The sequence below is a fragment of the Eutrigla gurnardus genome, assembly GCF_963514095.1.
Source record: "Eutrigla gurnardus genome assembly, chromosome: 10".
Taxonomy (NCBI): Eukaryota; Metazoa; Chordata; class Actinopteri; order Perciformes; family Triglidae; genus Eutrigla; species Eutrigla gurnardus.
In genome coordinates, this window is record NC_139924.1 from 25,536,212 (window position 1) to 25,557,399 (window position 21,188).

The 21,188-nt window shown below is 38.6% G+C and overlaps 4 protein-coding genes across 4 annotated transcripts; 3 read left to right on the forward strand and 1 right to left on the reverse strand.

The window, feature by feature from the left end:
- Positions 1–1,586: 1,586 nt before the first annotated feature.
- On the reverse strand, positions 1,587–2,561 carry LOC311019676 (olfactory receptor 2AT4-like; the record flags this gene model as incomplete). Its single annotated transcript, XM_084019272.1, has 1 exon — positions 1,587–2,561. The coding sequence occupies one exon, from the start codon at positions 2,559–2,561 to the stop codon at positions 1,587–1,589; it is 975 nt and encodes a 324-aa protein (XP_083875398.1).
- A 2,288-nt stretch (positions 2,562–4,849) lies between these two features.
- Positions 4,850–5,770, forward strand: LOC311019677 (olfactory receptor 13G1-like; the record flags this gene model as incomplete). The annotated part of the gene is made up of 1 exon (XM_084019273.1): positions 4,850–5,770. One exon carries the CDS (start codon positions 4,850–4,852, stop codon positions 5,768–5,770), a length of 921 nt encoding a protein of 306 aa, XP_083875399.1.
- A 5,046-nt stretch (positions 5,771–10,816) lies between these two features.
- Positions 10,817–11,737, forward strand: LOC311019678 (olfactory receptor 10D3-like; the record flags this gene model as incomplete). Its single annotated transcript, XM_084019274.1, has 1 exon — positions 10,817–11,737. The coding sequence occupies one exon, from the start codon at positions 10,817–10,819 to the stop codon at positions 11,735–11,737; it is 921 nt and encodes a 306-aa protein (XP_083875400.1).
- Positions 11,738–16,400: 4,663 nt separating this feature from the next.
- Positions 16,401–17,327, forward strand: LOC311019679 (olfactory receptor 13C8-like; the record flags this gene model as incomplete). The annotated part of the gene is made up of 1 exon (XM_084019275.1): positions 16,401–17,327. One exon carries the CDS (start codon positions 16,401–16,403, stop codon positions 17,325–17,327), a length of 927 nt encoding a protein of 308 aa, XP_083875401.1.
- Positions 17,328–21,188: the final 3,861 nt, after the last annotated feature.

A 21,188-nucleotide genomic window follows, 5' to 3' on the forward strand; every position in this document is an offset into this window, starting at 1 on the left:
CATTTGGTTTACACTCTTTTCACATATGGGAATACAAATGACATACCTTGGTCTTCTGCTTCTTGTGGGCCGGCATCGGTGTCCCCCTCCACCTCCGTCACCACTCCATTCAGGAGGGAGTCTTTGATGATCCCCGCCAGTTTTTCCTCCAGCGGGGTGAGCTCCGGTTGGCCCGTCCCCCCGTCCGTGGCACAGACGCTCTGCCTGTGTGCTGCCAGGCGCTTTTTTGCGTCTACTTTTATGTCTGACCACTTTTTTTTCACCTCGGCCACACTCCGACCTTCTGAGGCAACAGCATTGACGTTATCCGTCACATGCTGCCACTCTAGGGCCTTTTTGGCATTGGTGACCCGAACACTGAGTCCACCAAACAATAAAGCCTTCCTCTTCTCCACCTCCCCGACAAGTACTTCCACCTCACACTGGGTGAAATTGCGTTTTTTGGCCTTTCGCTCCGATTTCGCCATGCTTTCAGTCATGAATCAATAGTCATGAGGGGCGTTTCTCTGAATATTTATAGGCAAATATGGGCGTGGTATGGCCCGCACACAGGTGCGCCACATTTAGAGTGGATTGTGATTTATGAAGGGAAATCGGCGTAGGACGTGCGTGCGCACAGTTTTATAAATCTGATTTTTTTTTGGCGCACGCAAACTTTGGCTTTTGGGCGTACGTACACTTTTAGTAAGGATCCTACGCACAGTTTTATAAATGAGGCCCCAGGCGGACACACCCCTTCGGCGTGGCGCAGGTGCGCTGAGAGCTGACTGCGCCTGGTCTACGAAACTAGGGCCCATAGCGTCACCACCTGATGATACCCAATCAAGGTTAGCAGAGTAATACATTATACCTGATATCTGTAGAGATAAATGTGGCAATCACTCTATGTTGAAACATATTTTTCTTAAAATACATAAAACATTATGGGGTACTTAAACTCTCATTTTCAGAGGCTGCATCATCTCCGTTCAACTTCTATTCTCATATATTACTTACATGGTGTTAAACATCTTGAAAGAAAGATGACTGAACACAATTTCCAAAACTCCTCAAAATATACATTTATTATGAAACAGTTAAAATAAACAATTACCTCCATAGAATAATAAAATAGACACTTTATAAGCAGTATTTATTTTTTACAGAGGGGTTTGGTCCTGGGAAAAAACACCTCAATTTCTGTGCTGGAGGTCAAAAGACAATGTAAATGATTCTACTTATTATTGTTAATATAACAACTACCATACTGTTTTGGCCTGGTGACAACGGCATTCCAGGAAATGCATGTTATTTAATTAATTTTGTTATAAATTAATAAATAATAAATAAAAATGATACCATACATTTGAAATATGCCATCATTCTGTATAATCACTTTTTTATGTATTTGTGTAACTTGACACAACGATGGGATTACAGGCCAGGACACGTTCACAAACCCATTTTAAACTGTTTTCAAAATGACATGGTAAACATCGTGACAGCTTTGACTTTCAATGTATCCCAAGTCAGAATTTATTTCATGAACCTTTGCAGTCCTCTCAAAGAGAAAAAGTAAAAAGAAAGAAACATTGAATAATGTATTGTCAGTCACTAATGGCTGAAACTTGTGCTCTTTGTGGAAAGGCCATTCTTCTGAAGTGCTTCTGCAAGCTTTCTCTCATGTCTTTAGCTCTTAAACAGTATATAAGTGGATTAATCATGGGGGGTAAAAGGCTATACATCATTATAATTACTATTCGCCCATCAGCACTAAAACTAATGCCAACATTGCTGGCTAAATACACAAAACATCTGGGTAAATAATAGAGTGATATTACAATAAGTTGAGTACTGCAAGTGGACAGAGATTTTCTGCGACCTTGTGTATCTGCAATCCTAAGTACTGCTATGATAATGGAGCAATATGAGAACACAATGAATGCCAGAGGTCCCAGTAATGCAACCATTGCGAACACAAAAGCAGGAAAACCATAAGGGGCCCTGTCAGTGCATGCTAGGATTGTTATACCAACGTGATCACAGTAGCAGTGGTTGATTATGTTTGAGGCACAGTAAGGAAGAGGGTATGCCCTTATCACTAACATTAAAGGGCCTGCCTTGGCAACAACCCATGCTGTAATACTGAGAATCTGGATATTGCAGCTGTTGAGAACAAGGGGATATCTGAGAGGATGGCAGATGGCCAAATACCTGTCTAAAGCCATCAGGAAGAGAATGTAGGAGTTCACTGTGCCAAAATAGTGAACTAAGTACATTTGGACAAAACAAGCATTGAATGAAATATTCCCAGATTCAAACCAGTACTTACTGATGATCTTCGGTAAAGTGGTTGTGCTAAAGAGAATGTCGCATGTAGTCAGATTTAGAATGATGTAATAAATGGGTTTGTGAAGGCTGCGGTCGGTTGTGAATACAAAGAGAATTGTAACATTGCCCGTAATGGTTAAGAAATAAACAAAGAACAACACTGCTGAGACATGGCCTCTGTACTCTGGATGAAGTCCAGGGAATCCAGAAAGGATGAACTCGGTCACAATGCTGTGATTTCTCTCCGGCATGATGCAGGAGAAAATGAAATAAACGCACTGAAAAGGAAAGATGAGAGTCGTGAATCAACACCTTAACATCAGTTTTTGCTACTTTTCCAACTGGTTTATAGAAATAAATGAAAAGCATTTAAAGACTGCTATCAGACTTTAGATGGTCGTATCAGTTTCTAGGTCTTAATCTTTTGCACTTACCTTTCTCGAAGAGTTAGGCAGCATATTCTGAGGACTCACCTGCTAACTCAGCTCTTAAAATGACTCCAGGTAGCATGTCTTGTGATGGAGGCCTATTTTTTTTCCACACTCTCTCTCTCGCTCTCTCTCTCTCTCTCTCTCTCTCTCTCTCTGCACCCCCCCCCCCCCCCCGTACCACACTAATGGCATTTAATTTTATTTAATCAATAAAAACAAACATCTCTGTTACAAGATAAGCAAAAAGTAAGAAACATTAATAGTAATAGTTACAGTAGATGTTTCCTACCAATAATTAACTAATAATTAACATAATAATTCACATTTAATATAGGTAGTAAATACTCTATAGAACGTTCATCTCATGATGGTTATTTGCTAATTAAATAATGCTAATGGTTATTAATCCCACAGCGTTAAACAAGAGCACTTGCCCAAACCCCCAGTGTGTCACCACATTTATTGCGCGGAGGGAGTGTTGATGTCCCCAGTGTTTAATGGTGGTCTCTCAGCACATATCATGTGTTTAATCTGAGCGGATGCCTTAACAGCATACCATAACAAGCAATTTATGAACATTAAATGTGAAGATTTTGAGTTTTAAGTTGTTGGGCAATGTCCGCATGTGGTTGTTGTTGTTATGAGTACAGTTCTTTGTGGTAGTTGTAGTTTTAGTCTGGGTGGTGTCATGGTAAAAACAGTTGTTGATGCATGATTAGAGCTGTGAGTATACACAAGCTTCATCTAACCTCAACTAACCTGTGGGCCGCTCGAGGTAGAGGCTGGGTGAGGCTGTGCTGCATCAAGTATTCCACCAAAAAGGGGACCAATGTTAGTGGATGCGGCTTGTATTCAGGTGCACTCAATTGTCTGGAATTTACGGTATAAGTGACTAACCTTGCTAATTCATGTTGTTGTCACGAGCCTGAGCTATGGTATCCCACAAGTGTTAAAAAATACAAAAATGCACAAGGCAACAACTCACCCCATATCTACATAAATGGTAAAAGACATATCTCCTAAATATGGATATGAATATATTTGAACTACAATCGAAGGGCGCCTTGGAAAGCGGGAAGTTTTCATCTCTACGAATAAGCGACTTTCACTTTTTCCGTTGCTGTGATCTGAGAATTGACATTAAAACCAACCTCCTCGAGTGTTGCCATGTTTATTGTGTACATTACTTCTCGATGAACCATGAGTAACCCGCGTTGTACACATGCAAGTATGTTAACGTTCACAATGTTGACTACTACACTAGCAAGTATTGGACCTGTTAGGGTTACCACCAACAGTACATTTCTACTGTGCATTCCTTGCTTCCAACATTAGTATTTCCCAAATCTAAGGACTTAACTCAGATGAATTACAAAAATAAGTTAATGTTCACAAAATAGTTTGAGAAAATTTGTTCCAACAAGATGTTTTTGAAACATTGTTACATTGTATGTTCTGGAATAACAACGTTGTTATTTTGAAATGGCAATACTCTAAGGTACAAAGACACCAGCAGAGAGTACGCTCACACATGCACACAGTAATCACTCACATGAGACATTAATTAGCTTCCTCTTGGAACTAAGTTGCGTTGTTGCTTCTGTTTTTCATGACGGCCCGAAAACAAACACGTCACTGCCTCCGTGACAAAAACTTTTTGATGGGGAAGTTGTTGAACACAACTTCGATAGATGTATTGAATATTACAGGACTTAACACTATCAAACCTCTCTCAAACTCTATCAAACACTCTCTCACACACTATCAAACCTCTCTCACACACTATCAAACGCTCTCTCACACTATCAAACCTCTCACACACAATCAAACTTTCTCACACACTATCAAACTTTCTCACACACTATCAAACTTTCTCACACACTATCAAACCTCAAATGAACTTCAGAAGTCCTGCCCCTCACCCCTTACCTTTTACCCCATAAAAACCATCGGATTTGACGATGGATCTGCCCAGTAGAAGGTTTCTGTTACGTTGGGCCGTTAATCCTGTCTGGTAAACATAGTTGGTTATGATATATGTTCAATCATTTTTTGCTTTGAAGGAAGTATTTTTTCCTGAACTCCTGTTTAGCTTGATTTAATTGAATATGCCTTTGTACAATACTTCAATCAAAGTAACAGAATTTATTATCGCTGGTTTTGACAAAACAAAAAGACCTTTAGTAGTCGGTGTGGTTATGTTGATTACTTATGTTCTAGTCATTCTAGCCAATGTGACAAACATCCTTTTCATTGTTTATGACAAGAGATTACACAAACCAATGTATATTCTGATTTGCAACCTTGCTGTTGTTGATATACTGTACACCTCCAGTAGCAGTCCGACAATGATTGGGGTTTTGGTCGCCGGGGTAAAGACTATAACGTATGTGCCGTGCTTAGTTCAAATGTTTATGTTCCACTTGGGACTAGTGATGGAGATGTTTGCTTTAGCGGCTATGGCTTTTGATCGATTGATTGCTATTGCCTATCCCTTTCAGTACCACAATTACTTAACAAATGTGCGCACAATTGTCCTTACATGTATTCTGTGGATTGCTGCTTGTGCTTTTGTGGCTATACTGCCTGCAACTCTGCTTCGTCTCCCTCACTGCCACTCAACGCTGAAGTACACTTTCTGTGACTTTGCTGCCATAATACGAACAACTTGTGTTGACCTAACTTACTATTTCAATCTGGTTACCATCATATTGTTTTTTCTGATATTTTTCACTTTCACCTTTATTTGCCTGTCATACTTTTGGATAACATATTTTGTGAAATTATCCTCAAACAGTGAAAAAAGAAGAATGGGAGGCACTTGTTTGAGTCACTTAATCGTGGTCACATGTTATTACTGTCCATTATTTATCTCCGTTATCTTGACCAGGTTAGGTGTTGTACTGACTCTCGAGGCTCGTCATGGTTTAATGATCGGCACCATCCTTGGTCCTTCTCTAGTAAATCCTTTGGTGTACTGTCTTAGGACAAAAGAAATCAAATGTAAGATCTCTAGCATATTAAAATAAGTTGAGATTTATCAGTAGATTATTATGAACTCTGCAATTTAATCGAGAAATTGCATCAATTTATGGTCAAAGTATTATGTGAAAAAAATGATTTATTCACACACATTTTCTAAACTTTTTGCCTGTTATTTTTTATGTCAATGAACTGCATGCTATTGTTGTTCACAAAATGATTTTAAAAAATGAATTAAATGTTTATTGTTTATTCACGCTAACAAAGGTGAAAACCTTTTTTCTTTTTCTTTTTTCCAAGCACATTATCATCACAGTTAATAGCTACAGTATTTCTATTCTCACATATGTTGCAGCAACTTTTGTGTTGACACCTTTTTATTACACAGAAATTGATTAAAATGGTGTGTGTGTGTGTGTGTGTGTGTGTGTGTGTGTGTGTATATATATATATATATATATATATATATATATATATATACATTAATAAAAGAGATCAACAAACACTAAATGAATGGTCGAGGTAATTCAATTTCAATACTTGTGTTAAATTGAACACATCGTCTCAACACAAATATGACAATTTACTCTGAGCCAGTTTGAGGGGAATCTACTTATTCAAATGCAAAAACTTCTTCTATTTCTTTAATTAATAACGAGTAACCAATTATTACTCTGTTGAGTTTGAAGCTTTAGAATATTTAATATTTTGTAGATCGATGTATTGTGACCCTGTAGGAGGCATTTCTCCAAGGGGACATTAAGTACATGTACAACACATCAAACCAGTGTTGCTGGAACTGACTGGACTGTTGTTGTTTGTGGACCAATATAGGAATTAAGAGTTACTGGCTTAGATTAGATAAGAGTATCTTTTAAGAAGATGACTAGACCCGAATTAATTCAATAACTACCGTCCTATCTCAAACCTCCCTTTCATCTCAAAAGTTCTCGAACGTACAGTTGCCAGCAGAGGCGCTGTTTGTGAACAGGCAAGGCAGGCAACTGCTTGGGGCCCCGAGTTGCCAGGGGGCCCCCGAGACTCGGCCCGAGGGCTGTTTTATGAATGTTTAAAAAATCGATTTGATGCCCGCCCCCCACCGCCGCCGCTGCCGCTAAAGACCACAATGGAAGACAGAAACTAATAAAGACATATCTCAGGTCAACCATGTCTCAGGAGAGACTTTCAGGACTGGCTCTCCTGTCAATAGAGCGCAATGTAAGAAGGGCTTTGGATCTGGAGGACATTGTTTCTGGATTTGCTGCAGCCAAGGCCCGTAAGAAGCACTTTTAGAGCCAGTGCCGATGAGAATTTTGTGGGTTTGTAATCATTGTTTTGCACATTTTGTAGATGTATATTTTCAACTAAGGCTTTGTTAAAGTTATTTCTGTTATTTAAATTTGTATTTTATATTTGATGCCAAATGTGCAGACAAGCACCTTGTTATTTAGTTAGTTATTATATTGTTTTTATTGTTCTTGACATTTATATATGCACATTTTGAATATAAAAAACGTTGGTTTCATATACCTTTCGTTGGCGTCAGATTATTTAGAAGATTATTATTGTTATTGTTTAGTCAGAAGGGCCCCACTGAAAATTTTGCTTGGGGCCCCAACAGACTCTAGAATCGCCTCTGGTAGCCAGCCAACTTCAAGATCATCTATCAAGAAACAACCTCTTTGGGCCTTTCCAGTCTGGTTTCCGTCCCGTCCCAGAATACATTAGTGTTTTTGTTATCATGGACACAGAAGGGATGGTATGAGCAGAAATATGTCTAAAGAAACTCACTTTGATTGATTGAGATGTGAATTTGAATTGCTCAACTTGAATAATTGCATTTAAGAAATTGAATAATTAAACATAATTTTAGGGGGGGGGGGGGGTTTAGATATGGGTCTGATCCCAAAATAGGTGCTTTTGACATTCACTTCAGTAATAATAATAATAATAATAATAATAATAATAATAATAATAATAATAATAATAATAATAACAATAATAATAATTCTAATAATAATACATTTTTTTTGTTTACTCGTTCAAACACCCAAGGTCACCTTACATGTTAAAAAACTGAAACAAAACAAAAAAAACATATTAAATACAATGGCACATATAAAAACATACACACATACAAGGACAATACAATGTTGCCAGTGAAGTTGCATGAGGATAGGTGTAATATTATCTGAGGACTTGGTGCCGGTGATGATTCTGGTGGTGGTGTTTTGAATGGTTTGTAGACGGTGGATGAGCTTCTGCGGAAGACCGGTGAGGAGGGAGGGAGTTACAAAAATCCAGGCGGGAAGTGACCAGAGCATTTATTAGGATTCTGGTGGAGTGCTGGGTGAGGGAGGGGTGAAGTCTGGAGATATTGCAGAGATGGAAAAAGACTGTGCGTGAGATGTTATTGATGTGGGATGTGAATGAGAGGGTACTGTCCAAGATAACACCAAGACTTTTAGCTTCAGTTGAAGTGGGGGCCAGACAGCCGTTGTTAAGAATACTGAGGGGGTGGGATTTGGAGAGTGATGATTTGGATCCGATGAGTAGGATTTCACTTTTATTGCCGTTGAGTTTGAGCTTGTTGTTTGACATCCAGTTTGTGATGGTTTGCAGGCAGTCGGTAAGGGCAGTAGGTGTTGATGAAGTGTCCGGTTTGGTGTTGATGTAGATTTGGGTGTCATCAGCATAACAGTGGAAGTAGATACCAAATGACAGAAGATATTACCAAGGGGGAGGATTTAAGAGAGTAGGGGACCGAGAACAGAACCTTGTGGAACACCGTGGAGGAGTGGTGAGGGTGAAGAACTGGTGTTTTCTCCTTTGATAAACTGCAAACGGTCAGACAGGTAAGAATGAAACCACTGAAGGGCAGTGCCAGAGACCCCAGTGCCAGCCAAAAGATCTAAGAGGATGGTGTGAGATATTGTGTCGAAGGCGGCACTGAGGTCGAGGAGTATGAGGATGATGAGTTGGCCAGAATTCGCTGCTAAAAGAAGGTCGTTAGTTATTTGAGTGAGAGCTGTTTCTGTGTTATGATGGGGACGGAAACCAGACTGGAAAGGCTCAAAGAGGTTGTTTCTTGATAGATGATCTTGAAGTTGGCTGGCTACTGTATGTTCAAGAACTTTTGAGATGAAAGGGAGGTTTGAGATAGGACGGTAGTTATTGAATTCATTCGGGTCTAGGCCAGATTTCTTTAGTATCGGTAATACAGAAGCAGTTTTGAGTAGGAAGGGAACAACACCATTTGACAGAGAGGAGTGAACAATTTGTGTCAGGAGAGTGTGGGGAGACAGGCCTTGACCAATGTGGTAGGAGGTGGATCAAGTAGACAAGTCGTAGACCTGGAGGACATGATCAGTTGAGAAATCTGTTGATCCGAGGGAAGATGGAAATCAGACAGGGTACTGGTGGGCCGGACAGTAGCATTAAGCCAAGGAGTGTGTGACTGAGAAAACAGGCAGGGGGTAAGATGGTGATGAATGGAGTACGTTTTGTGATTGATGAAGTCCAAGAATAGCTGACACTGAAGGGCTGATGTGAAGCGGGTGACAGATTCTTTTGGCTTGAGTAGTTTATTTACTGTGGAGAATAGAATCCTGGTATTGTTTCCGTCGCGGTGGATGATGTTGGAGTAAAAGGCAGATTTGGCAGCATTTAGAGCAGTCTTGTTGGAGGTGATGTGATCCCAGTACATTTGAGAGGGAACAGTGAGTCCAGTTTTCATTGCAATGCGCTCAAGGGGGAGACCATGTGTTTTAAGTTGGCGGAGGTCAGAGGTGAACCATGGAGCAGTCCTAGAAAAGGTCACTGTGCGGGTTTTTGATGGAGCCAGGGTGTCCAGTGCAGTGTGTAGTGTGCTGTTGTAATGGTCGACAAGTTCAGTAGCTAAGAAAAGGTGTGGATGAGAAATTAACCTAGAAATTGAACTGTTGAGTTCGGTGATATTGATGTTCTTACGGAAGGACATGATACGGTCTTGGCGGGATTTGCAGACAGGAAGGTTGACATAAAAAGTTATGAATTTGTGATCTGACAATGGATGTTCTGTACCGCAAAGATTAAATGGGACAACACGAGAACAGCAGATCAGGTCTAAAATATGGCCCTTATTGTGTGTTGGAAATGTAACATACTGAGTGGGGTCAAAACTGTCCAGGGTGGAAATAAAGCCTGTGGAAAAAGTGTCCTTAGGATTGTCAACATGAATATTAAAATCCCCAGTTAAAATTATATTTGGAGTGATGGCACATAGATCTGCTAAAATAGATGAGAGTTCAGTGATGAAGGTGGTAGAGGCCTTAGGTGGACGATAGACAGACACAATAATGGTGGGTACAGATCCCTTTAACTGCACATCCAGCACTTCAAATGATGGCCAATCTTTCACAGGAACGGGGAATATTTTTAAACTCTTGCGATATACCAGGGGGAGGCCACCGCCTTTACCGGAGGTGCGTGGTTTAGCAGTGTACACAAACCTATGTGGCAGAAACTGATTTAAATAAAAACAGTCGTTAGGCTGCTGCCAGGTTTCAGTGAGACAAACAATGTCCAAGTTAGAGTCTATACACTACAATACAACAATCACCTCACAGGCACTTGACAGATGGAGAGTAATTTCCTTTTACCATTTTAAACAATGTTCAAGTGTTAAAACATACTTAAATATAGTACAAAATCTATATAATAAAAAGTATCAACCCAAAAGTTGCTGCAAAAACATATGTGAGAATTGAAATTACACTTTGACAGTTTATTTAAATGAATGAATTGATTTATGACGAGAACAACTTGACGCAGTGCTGAACAGCATCTCAAATTGATCTTCAGGTTCATAGCTTTGAGATGATGCAAACTTCTGGAAGTCCCACCCCTCACCCCTCCTCCCTCCCCCCTCTCCTTACCCTATAAAAACAATAGGATTTGATGATGGATCTGCCCAGTAGAAGGTTTCTGTTACGTTGGGCCGTAAATCCTGTCTGGTAAACATAGTTGGTTATGATATACAATATGTTCAATAATTTTTTGCTTTGAAGGAAGTATTTTTTCCTGAACTCCTGTTTAGCTTGATTTTATTGAATATGCCTTTGTACAATACTTCAATCAAAGTAACAGAATTTATTATCGCTGGTTTTGACAAAACCGAAAGACCTTTAGTAGTTGGTGTGGTTATGTTGATTACTTATGTTCTAGTCATTCTAGCCAATGTGACAAACATCCTCTTCGTTGTTTATGACAAGAGATTACACAAACCAATGTATATTCTGATTTGCAACCTTGCTGTTGTTGATATACTGTACACCTCCAGTAGCAGTCCGACAATGATTGGGGTTTTGGTCACCGGGGTTAAGACTATAACGTATGTGCCGTGCTTAGTTCAAATGTTTATGTTCCACTTAGGAGGAGTGATGGAGATGTTTGCTTTATCGGCTATGGCTTTTGATCGATTGATTGCTATTGCCTATCCCCTTCAGTACCACAATTACTTAACAAATGTGCGCACAATTGTCCTTACATGTATTCTGTGGATTGCTGCTTGTGCTTTTGTGGCTATACTGCCTGCAACTCTGCTTCGTCTCCCTCACTGCCACTCAACGCTGAAGTACACTTTCTGTGACTTTGCTGCCATAATACGAACAACTTGTGTTGACCTAACTTACTATTTCAATCTGGTTACCATCATATTGTTTTTTCTGATATTTTTCACTTTCACCTTTATTTGCCTGTCATACTTTTGGATAATATATTTTGTGAAATTATCCTCAAACAGTGAAAAAAGAAGAATGGGAGGCACTTGTTTGAGTCACTTAATCGTGGTCACATGTTATTACTGTCCATTATTTATCTCCGTTATCTTGACCAGGTTAGGTGTTGTACTGACTCTCGAGGCTCGTCATGGTTTAATGATCGGCACCATCCTTGGTCCTTCTCTAGTAAATCCTTTGGTGTACTGTCTTAGGACAAAAGAAATCAAATGTAAGATCTCTAGCATATTAAAATAAGTTGAGATTTATCAGTAGATTATTATGAACTCTGCAATTTAATCGAGAAATTGCATCAATTTATGGTCAAAGTATTATGTTAAAAATGATTTATTCACACACATTTTCTAAACTTTTTGCCTGTTAAATATTTTTTATGTCAATGAACTGCATGCTATTGTTGTTCACAAAATTATTTTAAAAAATGAATTAAATGTTTGTTTATTCACGCTAACAAAGGTGAAAACCTTTTTTCTTTTACTTTTTTCCAAGCACATTATCATCACAGTTAATAGCTATTTCTATTCTCACATATGTTGCAGCAACTTTTGTGTTGACACCTTTTTATTACACAGAAATTGATTAAAATGGTGTGTGTGTGTGTGTGTGTGTATATATATATATATATATATATATATATATATATATATATATATATATATATATATATATATATACATTAATAAAAGAGATCAACAAACACTAAATGAATGGTCGAGGTAATTCAATTTCAATGCTTGTGTTAAATTGAACACATCGTCTCAACACAAATATGACAATTTACTCTGAGCCAGTTTGAGGGGAATCTACTTATTCAAATGCAAAAACTTCTTCTATTTCTTTAATTAATAACGAGTAACCAATTATTACTCTGTTGACTTTGAAGCTTTAGAATATTTAATATTTTGTAGATCGATGTATTGTGACCCTGTAGGAGGCATTTCTCCAAGGGGACATTAAGTACATGTACAACACATCAAACCAGTGTTGCTGGAACTGACTGGACTGTTGTTGTTTGTGGACCAATATAGGAATTAAGAGTTACTGGCTTAGATTAGATCAGAGTATCTTTTAAGAAGATGACTAGACCCGAATGAATTCAATAACTACCGTCCTATCTCAAACCTCCCTTTCATCTTAAAAGTTCTCGATTGTAGAGTAGCCAGCCAACTTCAAGATCATCTATCAAGAAACAACCTCTTTGAGCCTTTCCAGTCTGGTTTCCGTCCCGTCCCAGAATACATTAGTGTTTTTGTTATCATGGACACAGAAGGGATGGTATGAGCAGAAATATGTCTAAAGAAACTCACTTTGATTGATTGAGATGTGAATTTGAATTGCTCAACTTGAATAATTGCATTTAAGAAATTGAATAATTAAACATAATTTTAGGGGGGGGGGGGGGGGTTTAGATATGGGTCTGATCCCAAAATAGGTGCTTTTGACATTCACTTCAGTAATAATAATAATAATAATAATAATAATAATAACAATAATAATAATTCTAATAATAATAAAAACATTTTGTTTACTCGTTCAAACACCCAAGGTCACCTTACATGTTAAAAAACTGAAACAAAACAAAAAAAACATTAAATACAATGGCACATATAAATACATACACACATACAAGGACAATACAATGTTGCCAGTGAAGTTGCATGAGGATAGGTGTAATATTATCTGAGGACTTGGTGCCGGTGATGATTCTGGTGGTGGTGTTTTGAATGGTTTGTAGACGGTGGATGAGCTTCTGCGGAAGACCGGTGAGGAGGGAGTTACAAAAATCCAGGCGGGAAGTGACCAGAGCATTTATTAGGATTCTGGTGGAGTGCTGGGTGAGGGAGGGGTGAAGTCTGGAGATATTGCAGAGATGGAAAAAGACGTGCGTGAGATGTTATTGATGTGGGATGTGAATGAGAGGGTACTGTCCAAGATAACACCAAGACTTTTAGCTTCAGTTGAAGTGGGGACCAGACAGCCATTGTTAAGAATACTGAGGGGGTGGGATTTGGAGAGTGATGATTTGGATCCGATGAGTAGGATTTCACTTTTATTGCCATTGAGTTTGAGCTTGTTGTTTGACATCCAGTTTGTGATGGTTTGCAGGCAGTCGGTAAGGGCAGTAGGTGTTGATGAAGTGTCCGGTTTGGTGTTGATGTAGATTTGGGTGTCATCAGCATAACAGTGGAAGTAGATACCAAATGACAGAAGATATTACCAAGGGGGAGGATTTAAGAGAGTAGGGGACCGAGAACAGAACCCTGTGGAACACCGTGGAGGAGTGGTGAGGGTGAAGAACTGGTGTTTTCTCCTTTGATAAACTGCAAACGGTCAGACAGGTAAGAATGAAACCACTGAAGGGCAGTGCCAGAGACCCCAGTGCCAGCCAAACGATCTAAGAGGATGGTGTGAGATATTGTGTCGAAGGCGGCACTGAGGTCGAGGAGTATGAGGATGATGAGTTGGCCAGAATTCGCTGCTAAAAGAAGGTCGTTAGTTATTTGAGTGAGAGCTGTTTCTGTGTTATGATGGGGACGGAAACCAGACTGGAAAGGCTCAAAGAGGTTGTTTCTTGATAGATGATCTTGAAGTTGGCTGGCTACTGTATGTTCGAGAACTTTTGAGATGAAAGGGAGATTTGAGATAGGACGGTAGTTATTGAATTCATTCGGGTCTAGGCCAGATTTCTTTAGTATCGGTAATACAGAAGCAGTTTTGAGTAGGAAGGGAACAACACCATTTGACAGAGAGGAGTGAACAATTTGTGTCAGGAGAGTGTGGGGAGACAGGCCTTGACCAATGTGGTAGGAGGTGGATCAAGTAGACAAGTGGTAGACCTGGAGGACATGATCAGTTGAGAAATCTGTTGATCCGAGGGAAGATGGAAAGCAGACAGGATACTGGTGGGCCGGACATTAGCATTAAGCCAAGGAGTGTTTGACTGAGAAAACAGGCAGGGGGTAAGATGGTGATGAATGGAGTACGTTTTGTGATTGATGAAGTCCAAGAATAGCTGACACTGAAGGGCTGATGTGAAGCGGGTGACAGATTATTTTGGCTTGAGTAGTTTATTTACTGTGGAGAATAGAATCCTGGTATTGTTTCCGTCGCAGTGGATGATGTTGGAGTAAAAGGCAGATTTGGCAGCATTTAGAGTAGTCTTGTTGGAGGTGATGTGATCCGAGTACATTTGAGAGTGAACAGTGAGTCCAGTTTTCCTTGCAATGCGCTCAAGGGGGCGACCATGTGTTTTAAGTTGGCAGAGGTCAGAGGTGAACCATGGAGCAGTCCTAGAAAAGGTCACTGTGCGGGTTTTTGATGGAGCCAGGGTGTCCAGTGCAGTGTGTAGTGTGCTGTTGTAATGGTCGACAAGTTCAGTAGCTAAGAAAAGGTGTGGATGAGAAATTAACCTAGAAATTGGACTGTTGAGTTCGGTGATATTGATGTTCTTACGGATAGACATGATACGGTCTTGGCGGGATTTGCAGACAGGAAGGTTGACATAAAAAGTTATGAATTTGTGATCTGACAATGGAAGTTCTGTACCGCAAAGATTAAATGGGACAACACGAGAACAGCAGATCAGGTCTAAAATATGGCCCTTATTGTGTGTTGGAAATGTAACATACTGAGTGAGGTCAAAACTGTCCAGGGTGGATATAAAGCCTGTGGAAAAAGTGTCCTTAGGATTGTCAACATCCATCCATTCATCCATTGTCTACCGCTTATCCTGTATTTAGGGTCGCGGGGGGGCTGGAGCCGATCCCAGCTGTCATTGGGCGAAGGCAGGGTACACCCTGGACAGGACGCCAGTCTATCACAGGGCTGACATGTAGAGACAAACAACCATTCAAGGATTGTCAACATGAATATTAAAATCCCCAGTTAAAATTATATTTGGAGTGATGGCACATAGATCTGCTAAAATAGATGAGAGTTCAGTGATGAAGGTGGTAGAGGCCTTAGGTGGACGATAGACAGACACAATAATGGTGGGTACAGATCCCTTTAACTGCACATCCAGCACTTCAAATGATGGCCAATCTTTCACAGGAACGGGGAATATTTTTAAACTCTCGCGATATACCAGGGGGAGGCCACCGCCTTTACCGGAGGTGCGTGGTTTAGCAGTGTTAAACAAACCCATGTGGCAGAAACTGATTTAAATAAAAACAGTCGTTAGGCTGCTGCCAGGTTTCAGTGAGACAAACAATGTCCAAGTTAGAGTCTATACACTACAATACAACAATCACCTCACAGGCACTTGACAGATGGAGAGTAATTCACCACAGTGAGCATTTTTGACTGTACAACTCGGACAGAGAGGGTGATGTAGTATTACTTTTAGTATGAAATATTCAGAAACCCAACATTCATTTTGTTGCATAAACTTAATTGTGTTAAGTTCTTTGTGTCTTAATGTGATATTTTGGAGGTATTTCCTTTTACCATTTTAAACAATGTTCAAGTGTTAAAACATACTTAAATATAGTACAAAATCCATATAATAAAAAGTATCAACCCAAAGGTTGCTGCAAAAACATATGCGAGAATTGAAAAGACACTTTGACAGTTTATTTAAATGAATGAATTGAATTATGACGAGAACAACTTGACGCAGTGCTGAACAGCATCTCAAATTGATCTTCAGGTTCATAGCTTTGAGATGATGCAAACTTCTGGAAGTCCCACCCCTCACCCCTCCTCCCTCCCCCCTCTCCTTACCCTATAAAAACAATAGGATTTGATGATGGATCTGCCCAGTAGAAGGTTTCTGTTCTGTTGGGCCGTAAATCCTGTCTGGTAAACATAGTTGGTTATGATATACATTATGTTCAATCATTTTTTGCTTTGAAGGTATTTTTTTCCTGAACTCCTGTTTAGCTTGATTTTATTGAATATGCCTTTGTACAATACTTCAATCAAAGTAACAGAATTTATTATCGCTGGTTTTGACAAAACCAAAAGACCTTTAGTAGTTGGTGTGGTTATGTTGATTACTTATGTTCTAGTCATTCTAGCCAATGTGACAAACATCCTTTTCATTGTTTATGACAAGAGATTACACAAACCAATGTATATTCTGATTTGCAACCTTGCTGTTGTTGATATACTGTACACCTCCAGTAGCAGTCCGACAATGATTGGGGTTTTGGTCGCCGGGGTTAAGACTATATCGTATGTGCCGTGCTTAGTTCAAATGTTTATGTTCCACTTGGGAGGTGTGCTGGAGATGTTTGCTTTAGCGGCTATGGCTTTTGATCGATTGATTGCTATTGCCTATCCCTTTCAGTACCACAATTACTTAACAAATGTGCGCACAATTGTCCTTACATGTATTCTGTGGATTGCTGCTTGTGCTTTTGTGGCTATACTGCCTGCAACTCTGCTTCGTCTCCCTCACTGCCACTCAACGCTGAAGTACACTTTCTGTGACTTTGCTGCCATAATACGAACAACTTGTGTTGACCTAACTTACTATTTCAACCTGGTTACCATCATATTGTTTTTTCTGATATTTTTCACTTTCACCTTTATTTGCCTGTCATACTTTTGGATAACATATTTTGTGAAATTATCCTCAAACAGTGAAAAAAGAAGAATGGGAGGCACTTGTTTGAGTCACTTAATCGTGGTATTTTGTTATTACTGTCCATTATTTATCCGCGTTATCTTGACCAGGTTAGGTGTTGTACTGACTCTCGAGGCTCGTCATGGTTTAATGATCGGCGCCATCCTTGGTCCCTCTCTAGTAAATCCTTTGGTGTACTGTCTTAGGACAAAAGAAATCAAATGTAAGATCTGTAACTTATTAAAAATAAGTTGAGATTTAAATGTTGTTTATTCATATTAACATTGCCGGTTCTGACTGTTGCTGAAAAACAGGGGAAACGTTCTTTTCAAGCACATTGTCATCACAGCTAATGTAGGAGAGGAAAGACCCTTTTAGGTAACATTAATGGTACGGACACATGAGTTATCATGTATGCATGACTAAATGCATGAAAATCCTGAATTAATTAATCGAGTACTTCATGAACTACCAGTCATGTGCAAGGATTAATAATACCTCATGAATTAAGTGCATGAACAATGTGTTAATCAGAGTTTTAATGATGTTCATCTCTTCTTCATATGTTGCTCTGCGGTTAAAGTGACAGGCCAATAAGACCACAGTGTACATACATTGTTCGGTCTAATTCCAAGTGTTGATTTCATCATAAACTATGCATAACATGACCTGGTCGGCCTTTAGCAACAGGGTCATTCCTTGTCATTTCATCAAATGCTTCCCACCTGACCATCTCAGAATGTCCTGAAAAAATTCAAGTACAAAGACACACTTGTTACTAGGACAAATCCAAAATATTAGGTCTCTACTGTCAATAGTTTTCTCATGAAACATCATTGAATGAAGGGTAGTTTAGACGGTTTTTGGCATCATGCTCTGAAAAGCCATTTTTAAACAGCAATATCTGGAAAATTATCTCACCTGTGGCCTTCAAAATTTTTACAGAGTATATCTGTTACTAATAGCCTCCAGACTTGAAATATCAGGGGTGTAGCTCAATGATAACCTAATATGGTAGGTACTTAGAATGTGGCTTGTTGAAATAAAGTAGTACATTTGAAGAGTGGCTGAGCTCCCATTTTTACAGATAAAAGACTTCTATCACTTCTGCCTCTATCTCTGGTGTTAGCTTAAACATTCTACAAAATATGGTCTCTCTTAGATTATTAGTTTCACAGATATTAAGGCTCAAAAATGGAAGTAAACACATCTTTGCCCAACTTCAGAGTCATATTCCAAAAAACTGACAACAGTTATCAGGTCCAAACTTACTTTTTTTAAAAGATCATATTCTTGTTAAAATCATATTAAAAAATTTGGAGGGTGTTTTGCCTCGATTTGTCGCAGTGATTTTTTAAAATCCTGATATTGGTGGGGTTTTTGTGGCCGGTTTTGGTACTGCATGTCCTAACAGCCTACTCGTAAACATCACAGCAGGGCAATTAAATTGTGTTTTTTTTTTACCATTTACCAAAGTCTTACATGTGACTAAATGTTACTGAAAAATTTAGCCTTACGAAAACATTAAAATGTAGCAGTTGTAGTTACAGAGGCAATACGTCCTTGAATGTGAGTTAAACATGGTGAAACCAGCTTTTAATGTCTTAAACCATGAACAAACAGCATAATATTGAAGAGTTTTGAAATACTTTAAGTATATAAATTACACAACCAAATCAAATAATAATCTTAATTTGAGCATAAAGATTTTACATTACAAAAGTCTCCAAAGTTTGATATTGAATAACAGTTTGTCTCTATGCTCACTGTGAGGGATCACACATTTTTCATCTTTTAGATCCAATTCCTTTGTCACATTCATTAATTTGGCAGTCACTTTACAAATTGTCTAATGTACATCTCTGCTCTGTTGTGCTCATCTTTTTTGATGGCATACATGCGCCCAGTTTCTGTAGAGGGAACGTCAAATCTTGCAATTCGCTGCAGTGGGACATTGCACATCTTCTCTTCTTGGCCAGTAGAAACTCTTGGCAGGGCCATGTGGGTGCATGAGCTGAACCAGTAGATCTTCATCTTGATCTGAAACATCTCTGATACTTCCTATCCACCATTTCTGATTATAACTCACATATTGTCTCATAGTGAGCATAGAGACAAAATGTTATTCAATATCAAACTTTGGAGACTTTTCTACTGTAATGTAAAATCTTTATGCTCAAATTAAGATTATTATTTGATTTGGTTGTGTAATTTATATACTTAAAGTATGACAAAATGTACAGTCTTCAATATTATGCTGTTTGTTCATGGTTTAAGACATTAAAAGCTGCTTTCAGCATGTTCAACTCACATCCAAGGACGTATTGCCTACAACTGTGCTACATTTTAATGTTTTCGTAAGGCTACATTTATCAGTAGCATTTAGTCACATGTAAGTCTTTGGTAAATGGTAAAAAACACAAAATTAAATTGCCCTGCTGTGATGTTTACTTGTAGGATATTAAGATATGCAGTACCAAAAACGGCCACAAAAACCCCACCAATATCAAGATTTAAAAAAATCACTGCAACAAAATGAGTCAAAACACCCTCCCGATTTTTTAAATATGATTTTAACAAGAATATGATCTTTTTAAAAAACAGTAAGTTTGGACCTGATACGTGTTGTCAGTTTTTTGGAATATGACTCTGAAGTTGGGCAAAGATGTGTTTACTTCCATTTTTGAGCCTTAATATCTGTGAAACTAATAATCTAAGAGAAACCATATTTTGTAGAATGTTTAAGCTAACACCAGAGATAGAGGCAGAAGTGATAGAAGACTTTTATCTGCAAAAATGGGAGCTCAGCCACTCTTCAAATGTACTACTTTATTTCAACAAGCCACATTTTAAGTACGTACCATACTAGGTTATCATTGAGCTACACCCCTGATATTTCATGTCTGGAGGCTATTAGTAACAGATATACTCTGTAAACACTTTGAAGGCCACAGGTGAGATAGTTTTCCAGATATTGCTGTTTAAAAATGGCTTTTCAGAGCATGATGCCAAAAAACTACCCTTCATTCAATGATGTTTCATGAGAAAACTATTGACAGTAGAGACCTAATATTTTGGATTTGTCCTATTAACAAGTACTTGAATTTTTTCAGGACATTCTGAGATGGTCAGGTGGGAAGATTTTCAGAAATTTGATGAAATGACACGGAATGACCCAACAATAAGAAAGAAAGAAAAAAAAGCATAATAGGTCCTCTATAAAGAGGTATTGGTCTGAGTACAGGGAAAAAAACTGTTGTGGACAAATTTGTGCAAATTAAATGAATTTAAACATTTACATTTAGGTCATTTAGCAGACACAACAAATGAAAATTGAAGGAAGGAGCAGTGGGCTGCTGTTAAGCCCTCGTGGAGCCACTTCCATGTCTCGCTCACACTTTAACATGCAGACAATAGGAGCGTGGAATCGAACCGCCATTTTTTGAGAAAAAACAATATAGAATTTTGTGCAACACGCATGCCAACAATCATCATTTAAATCCCAGACATAAAATAACAAAATATAAACATTGATCTTCATATAGCTAAGCTGCAAAGAACTAGAGGGACAGTTCTAGTGGACATGAGATGGTCAGATTATCTACATGTTTTAATCAACTATTAAAATCCATAGCTTCCCACTCACTCATGAATCATCTAGTTACTTCCTGCCCTCTCCATTTCCTTTCATCAGTATTCTATCTATCACATCTATCTATCAAATCCATCTATCACATCTTCTTCCATCTATCTTTGACTACTTTTTTTTCATTTCCTAATTCACATTGATTTATTTCTCCTTTTTTTGTCAAAGTTTATTTGTCAGCCTTATACACTGTGATTATTGAAAGGGGTGGAACTCTTGTACAAGCCGATTTGGCTTTGTTCCCTCCTTGCACCATTTGATGTTAATGTGTGCTAAATAAATAAACTAAACCTAACCAATAGGTTAAAAAATTAAACTAAAATGTTTATTTATTTTATTATCCAGAGACAAAACCTCAGTGGCAAGAGTAAGAGATTTAAGTTACAGACATCTATAGTACTAATGGATATAGATTTAGTTTGTTTGTTGAGTATTTTATAGGAATAGACTAGACCAGAGATCTTTAACAA